The 8051-nt window shown below is 39.4% G+C and overlaps 3 protein-coding genes across 3 annotated transcripts; all 3 read left to right on the plus strand.

The window, feature by feature from the left end:
* The first annotated feature begins 269 nt into the window (after nt 1-269).
* Nucleotides 270-794, plus strand: LOC140139113 (craniofacial development protein 2-like). Its single transcript, XM_072160894.1, has one exon. It carries the CDS (start codon nt 270-272, stop codon nt 792-794), a length of 525 nt encoding a protein of 174 aa, XP_072016995.1.
* A 48-nt stretch (nt 795-842) lies between these two features.
* On the plus strand, nt 843-1610 carry LOC140139114 (uncharacterized). The gene has a single exon (XM_072160895.1). The coding sequence runs from the start codon at nt 843-845 to the stop codon at nt 1608-1610; it is 768 nt and encodes a 255-aa protein (XP_072016996.1).
* A 1049-nt stretch (nt 1611-2659) lies between these two features.
* LOC140139115 (uncharacterized) lies at nt 2660-3178 on the plus strand. The gene has a single exon (XM_072160897.1). It carries the CDS (start codon nt 2660-2662, stop codon nt 3176-3178), a length of 519 nt encoding a protein of 172 aa, XP_072016998.1.
* Nucleotides 3179-8051: the final 4873 nt, after the last annotated feature.

Genomic DNA, 8051 nt, shown 5'->3' on the forward strand with positions numbered 1-8051 from the left:
TGTATGAAGGAAGGACTCAACAGTTAGCACGACAAATCACGTGTGGATATATATTAGGGTGGGGGCAAAAAATTATTTTTTTCTCGGATCGACTTGGAACTCTCGGAGAATTTTACTAAGATACTACTATTGTGCCAAAATATCAGTAAGATCGGAGCATGTTTCGCCGAGGCAGTAGATTTTCACTAAATCCCTTTTCTTACTGTATAACTCTATAATAAAGGATAGCGCTTGACGGCAGCATTACCAATCGGTCTCATGTCAACCTGATGGGGAAGAAGGAAAAGGTCTTCCAAATAGGAACATGCAATGTAAGAACTATGAATCAGGATGGAAAACTGGAGCTGCTACTTGAAGAGGCAGATAGACTACATCTAGATGTTATTGGCCTCAGTGAGACTAAATGGAAAGGTGAAGGATCTTTTCAACCAGACAAAAACACCAAAATCTTGTTCTCAGGAAAACCTAGTGGAAAGAAAGAAAATGGAGTTGCTATAATCTTGAAAGGAGCGGCATGCAAGGCATTTGCGAGCTACAATCCCATCTCCGATCGACTCATCACTGTAAGACTTCTTGCTAAGCTCAAACCAATAACCATCCTGCAGGCTTATGCCCCAACATCCAGTCACGATGATGCAAGCATTGAAGAGTTCTATGAACAGATGCAATCGGTTTTGGACAAGATTAAGAAAGGAGATGTATGTGTGGTTATGGGTGACATGAACGCCAAGGTTGGAGAAGGCGAGGACAAGAAATGTGGAATTGGAAAGTTTGGCCTAGGAGACAGAAATTAACGAGGGGACAGGCTTGCTGAATTCTGCTGCGCCAACAACCTAGCCATCATGAATACTTGCTTCAAACATCATAAAAGAAACCTGTACACATGGAAATCACCTGGCGACCGTTACAGAAATCAGATTGACTACATCATGATGAAAAGAAGGTGGAAATCGAGTGTCTTGGATGCAAAGACATACCCTGGGGCTGACTGTGATACAGATCACATACTACTAGCAGCAAAGATGCGAGTGAAGCCAACATGCACCAAACCAAAGAGAAGATCAGGCAAACTGAATGTTAAGAGGCTGAATGACCCCACCATCAAGGCCAAGTTCAAGCATGAATCCGAACAACAATTCAGAAATGAAGCGATGAACCAAAATACATCAAGTGAAACTAAACCTGAATCCTTGTGGGTAACATACAAAACCATCTTGACACAGACAGCTGAGCAAACAATTGGTAGAGCCAAAAGAGTTCCCAAGAAGCCATGGATTAGCCAAGAAGTACTTGATCTAGCTGAGGAAAAGAGCAAGTTGCGCAAACAAAGTAACACACCAACCCAGAAGCAGCGATATAAAGAACTACGTGCTGAGATCCAGAGGAGGATCAGAAGAGATAAGACAACATGGCTTGAAGAACAATGTAAGCAGATTAAAGACTTTGATGCAACCGGAAAATCCAAGGCAATGTTTGAACAGATCAGATCAGTAAAAGCCAAGTCTACTCCAGCACAGCAAGCATGCATCACGGATATAGAAGGAAAAGTCCTCAGTGAATCGGAAGATATCATGAACAAGATGGAAAGAATATGGTGGAAAACTGTTTGAAAAACCAGATAAAGAAGTACCACTTTCCATGCCAAAAACACCGGTTGAAGAGGTAGAGCCACCACCTCTCATATCTGAAGTTGAGCATGCAGTCAGCCAACTCAATACTGGGAAATCACCAGGTCTTGACGGAGTACCAGCCAAGCTAATAAAATCCACAGGACGGTATGGACTAGAAGCTTTACACCAACTATGCACAAGCATATGGACAAGCTGTGAATGGCCAGGAGACTGGAAAAAAACAGGAGTTTGTGATGTTAAGTCTGGGGACCCCAAGCAATGTTCCAATTACAGGACCATCGCACTTATCAGCCATACAGCAAAGTTCTCTTGATGATCATTATACATCGCCAGAAAGCAAAGCTGGAGCAAGAACTACCAGAAGAACAAGCTGCTTACAGGAAAGGACGAGGAACCAGAGACATGTTGGTATGCCTTCAGATACTTATGGAGAAGATACTTGGAATAGGTGAAGAAGTCTTTGTCATGTTCATTGATTATTCAAAGGCATTTGACTCAGTCAGCCATGTTAAAATGTTTGCCGCAATGGGAGAAATGGGCTTCCCAGTACATCTTGTGTCTCTGCTACAATCCTTGTATGTAAACCAGAGAGGAAAGATCAGGTGGAATGGTGAAAATACAGATGAGTTCAGCATGACCAAAGGTGTGAGACAGGGTTGCATTGCGTCACCATATCTTTTCGTGACATACACAGAGAAAGCGATGAGGGATGCTTATGTAGATACTTATGGCATCAAAGTAGGAGGCATACCAATCTCAAACCTTCGTTATGCAGACGACACCGCACTCCTTGAAACATCAGTAGAGGACATAGAAAAATTGGCAATAGCAATAGGTGAATCTGGCAAAGACATGAATCTCAAACTCAACGTGAAGAAAACAAAACTTCTTGTTGCAGAGGCAGTAGAAAAAGAGTACAACATCACAATAGATGGAGAAGAAGTAGAACAGGTCGACCACTCAAGTATCTGGGCTCGGTAAAAACATCAAATGCAAATTGCACGGCTGACATCAAAGCCAGGATTGGAATGGCCAAAGGAAGAATGATCGAACTTCAGGATTTGTGGAATGATCGAAACCTTCCAACAGAACTGAAAATGAAACTGATCAAGATACTGGTATGGAGTGTACTCCTTTATGGCCTGGAGGGCTGGACTATGACCAAAGCAGATGAGAACCGGGTGCTTGCTGCTGAAATGTGGTTCTGGAGAAGAATGCTAAACATCAGTTGGAAGGAGAGAAGAACAAACAGAAGCATCCTTGAGGAACTTGGTGTGAAGAGACAGCTGCTTGGAGAGTTGGTGACAAGAAAGCTAACTTACCTTGGTCACATCCTTAGAGGAAGTGGCAGTGTATTAACACTCCAGATAATAGAAGGAAAAGTTGAAGGGAGAAGGAGGAGAGGAAGACAGAAGAAACAATGGTTTGACAACATCAAAGAATGGACAGGAATGAGCCTAGTGCAAGCCAAGCGTCTAGCTCAAAACAGAACGGCTTGGAAGAAGGAGATAAGGAGATGCAGCCAGATGGTAGCCAATCGTCAGTAGTGACGGCGGCCGAAGAAGAAGAAGAAGAAGAAGATAACTCTATATAGAGAAAACAGTAGAAACAACCTGGGAAAAGTAGGCATTGAGATGACATCATAGCCAATATTAAACAATTTCGTAGTTTATTTAGACCCTCCAGAATATCACCAAAAAAGCAAACAGTTTCCAATTGGTTACCATTATTATTTGCTAAAGACACGTATTTAGTTAAATATTGATGATATTTGAGTTGCTAAATTCAGGGGTAGGGGTAGCATTATTGAGTATTTTTGGGACAGATGGGATTACAATTTATTAGAAATATTCAAACTTATATGCATGTAGATTAAAACTTTTCAAGCCATTAATTTAAAAAATCAGTGTTAACGATTTAGATCAGGAACAAATACAAAATTGGATAAAAACATTTAAAATAAAACGGTGCGTGCATTAATATTTGTCATTTGAACTGCAACAAAAGTATACCTACTCATTAACATCTAAACGGTATTACAAATTGATTTGCAACATCAGTACGTTATTAAGTCTTGCATTGAACTCTATTTTTATACACTACAATATTACCTTTTCTAAGGAAATATTTAGCTTTAGCCATATCTTTTTCTGTAAGATTGTCCAGCATGTTCTCTTTCAGTTGCTTGTACTGGTAATTTGCTAATGCATCCAAGGGATCCATTGACAAGTCGTCGTCTTCTACACCTGATGCTAAAAATATTAGAAGCGGCAATCAACATATTGAAAAAAGGTTGGCATAAAAAAGAGTAGCATAATGAACAAAGACAAGAGTACCTAATATTGCGTACATTGTGCTGTGCTTTTCATTCAAGATCTAATTTTGTTGACTTATAATTATGAATCACATCTACGTAAGTTATCAATGAATGGGTATACATTATTACTTTTCAATTTCAATTGAAAGTTTTTCGAATTCTGAACTGGATGATAAATTTAGATCGTTTCGTCTTGTAAAATTGTGACCAGCTCCAACAAAACCCGGTCGCCAGGCATGTTTTTGAGTTATAGGCCTCTAAAGATGACATTCCCATAAAAAAGTCAATTTTGGAATTCTTAATTTCATGGTATTTGACCTTGGGACCGGGTGGTCTTTCAAATCCTTGAAAGAACTCTCAAAAATATGTTAATAATCGATAATTAACAGTTGGACTATGATAATCCCTATTCAATCCTGTGTAAAGCAGGAAACTAATTTCTCAGAATAGCAGTTCGGCAAACAAATTAAGGTATCATTTGCAAAATTATCCATATCTTGAAAAGTATTAATGCTACAAGCATGTATGGGTACGGTGTACCCCGTAGTCAAATACGACGTATTTTAGTACAGTAATAGCGCCCTCTGTGGTCATAATTAACTTTAGTACGTATTTTCAACGTAGTGAATAAATATTTGAGGTAATATAACCCCAGCAAACACAAAACGTTTTCGACATCATTCGCAAAAAGGTTATAAAAGGTTGTCAGAAAACGTTTAAATGTCGGGTTATATAAAGGGTACATTAATGGTATAAAACGTTTTCATAACATTAAATAACATTTGTTGGTAATTTACTGCACAGCAAACACAAATGTTTTACAGAAAACATTTAAATGTCGGGTTATATAAAGGGTATAAAAACGTTTTAAAAACATTCCAAAATCATTCTAAACAGAATGTTATTTTGGGGTTGAAAAAATATTTTGCAAAAAATGTTTGCCCAAAATATTTACTTATTTAATATTGGACCCTACCTGCCGTCTCTATAAGTATTGGTTGGGTTTTAACCAGATTTTTCTAACATTTCAATTACAGCCATTTGGGATTTATGTAAATTATGCACTATTCCACTACTTTTTTGGACTACTCGTATAGTTTTGCAAGATGGATGCATATATGGATTCTGTTGCAATTAGTGGTGGGTCATTTCATAGTTTTACTGGACTGATGACAATCTTACCATTTTCAGGCAGCATGCAATCGTCAGGTTGGTGAAGTATACCTGTGCATTTGAATAAGAATAAGTTTGATAGTAAACCGATCTTGTATCATGAACATTTTACTTTTAATTTATAACGTCGACTAGTTCACCCGAAGATGTGAGAGCAACTGATAGCGATGCTGTTTCACCCCTGATGTCCCTTTTGACTTTTTTGACATGTTCACGTTATATAAGAGTATTTTTTACCACTTTTAAGCTCGATTAGGAATACTCCAACAATTGACCCCCGTATGACATTTGACCTCAAGTAACCTCGGCTTGATTTTGTTCATGCTCCCGTAATATGGAGAATTACTTTCAAGTAAGTTCAAGTCAATCGGGCTAAGTTTAAAATTAGGCCCTGATGACCTTTGACCTCGGATGACCTTGATTATATTTTTACATGATCCCCTCAAATGCAGGATTCCACCCACCAAGTTTAAGTCTGATGGGACGAAGTTTGAAATTTGAACCCTCCGTGATGACCTTTGACCTCGGATGACCCTCATTTTATTTCGCCAACATGTTTCCCTCGTATCAAGGATTCTACTATCAAGTTTGAGCCCGATCGGGCACAGTTTGGAATTCGAACCCTCCGTGATGACCTTTGACCTTGGTTGATCTTAATTTCATTTCGCACATTATATTCCCCTGGTATCAAATATTCTGCACACAAAGTTTGAAATCCACGACATTTGACCTTGACCTCTGATGACCTTTAAAACCACCCGAAGAACATGCTTTTCCCGAAATATCACGCTGTTGTTCAGATCCCTCTATCTTTCTCTAGAATGACTATACTTGGATATGGGTACCTCTTCCATTTCTGATTTCAACCGGCTGGTTCTAACTCACACCTAACCTGGCAATCCACATGGCTCTCGCGAAATAACAACGTTCTCATCCACCTCTCTAGCTCTCTTTATACAGCGGTTTGAAAGGCCCCTTGCATCATGCATATATTTCGGAAATAGATGCCTTGTCATTTTCCTTGGTGCTATAGTGCGGACTCAGCTGTATTGTACTTTGCCCTCTTTCCAGTTGCCACCCAGTCCGATCAGACACCCACTTTGAGCCCCCCAACACCCCCCCATACACACACACACACACACACCCCAAACTCCCATACCCATGACGGCTAGAAGAGCTTGGCGGCGGGCCTAAACTTTAGAACTAAGCCTACCTTTTGAGTTCCATTTCTTCTTTATTTTACTACAGGCGTTATTGAGTCGACATTCTTTTAACGCTTCCAGAACTGCTTGAAGGGTTGCCATGGGTCCCTTGATTTCAACCCACCAGTTCAAATCCTACCACTCTTGCTTGTAACAACATCACATGCCATTACCAACGCAGATTGTAAAATTAATATAGCAATTCAACATGCGATGAAAGGGAAGACGCACATCGCTGATTTTGGCATCAGCTATAGTAAGATTATTCCTCCTGAACAACCGCTACACAAGAAAATTTGAATTGCTGACCCCAAATTATTTTATATAGGGACCGTTGTGTACCGACGACATGAGATATACCGACGGTCCATGATTAGTGGAGCGCCGGTCCCCCAACTGGCTACGCCACTGCCCACCAACAGCCCCTCCACCCCCACCCATACACACACACAGACACACATTGAAACTGATACCTGAGAGAGAGAGAGAGAGAGAGAGGGTAGATTAACAGCAAACGCAACATTGTTTTTGGTGTGTTTTCTAATAACGCATTTTTCTTCGAAAGTATTAGGCGTAAAGACATGATTTCTTCACAAGTAATAGAAAACATATTTTACAGCTTACAATAAGAAATGATTTCAATGTCAGTAGGTATTTTTTTTGAAGTTGGGCATATACAGTTCATTTTAACTCACCCAGTACAGAGAATGGTCTTTGTCCCGTAGCGTAGCCTGTGGGGGGAGGGGGGCAGGTGGGTGCCCCTGAAATTTTATTTTGCCCCCCCTCCGACCAAGAAAGCTGGCTACGCCCCTGCCTTTGTCTTTGTACAACCCAAGACGTTTACTGATTTTGTAATTTGTTTGTGAAGAACCCATACAATGGACATTAAAATGATTGTCAATACTGTTTTCAGAAGCTTTCAAAAGAATCAATAATAATTCTTAAATTATTGTCACACGGAAAAGTTTAATAATCATTATTTCAACTATAACAACAATTATAATAAGCATCTATAAGACGGACTTCAAAGAATTGCATTTTAGTGCAAATTGTCAGACGTGCACGTACGTAGTAGAACTAGTATTATTCACAGTAGCGTGATTTCCTTTTGATTTGTTTAAAAAGTCTTGGGGAGAGCTTAGAACTTGTGAACCCTATGTAGACCAGTTTTCAATTTTCTGCTATTTTGTTCGGATTTCATTATGATTAATACATACTTCTTTTTAATTTCCATCTCTTCTCTATTTTACGGCAGGCGTCCATGAATCTACACCGTTTTAACGCTTCCAGAACTGCTTCAAGGGTTGCCTCGGGTCCATTGATTTCAACCCAAAATTGAAAAACCGCTCTTGCTTGTAAATCGACATCATCATCACGACAGTTTGATTTCTCCTTTTTAATGTCTCTGTCCTCAAGGTCTAACTTATGGAATAATTTTGTAAGCTGAGCTGGTGTTAGCTCTTTTATGACATCATCGAATTGGCTTGGTTCGATCTGTACCATGGCTAAAAAACAAAAGAGAAAATAGTAAAACGTTTATCATGATATATTTGCATAATGGTGTCCCGGGTGGTGTTCGCAAAAGGGGAACATCCCACTAGTCCAAATGTTCAGTAGTTCGAAAATATAGTTCGCTATTTCTTAAAATAAAATAAAAAGGTTCGAAAATTAAAATAATTTGCGGTAGTCCTGAACAAAAAGAATGTCACTATTTCGAAAAGAAGTTCT

Source organism: Amphiura filiformis, chromosome 18 (genome assembly GCF_039555335.1).
Source record: "Amphiura filiformis chromosome 18, Afil_fr2py, whole genome shotgun sequence".
Taxonomy (NCBI): domain Eukaryota; kingdom Metazoa; phylum Echinodermata; class Ophiuroidea; order Amphilepidida; family Amphiuridae; genus Amphiura; species Amphiura filiformis.

Coding starts and splice junctions, on each gene's coding strand:
- LOC140139115 (XM_072160897.1), top strand. CDS start 2,660: ATGGCCAAAGGAAGAATGATCGAACTTCAGGATTTGTGGAATGATCGA.
- LOC140139113 (XM_072160894.1), top strand. CDS start 270: ATGGGGAAGAAGGAAAAGGTCTTCCAAATAGGAACATGCAATGTAAGA.
- LOC140139114 (XM_072160895.1), top strand. CDS start 843: ATGAATACTTGCTTCAAACATCATAAAAGAAACCTGTACACATGGAAA.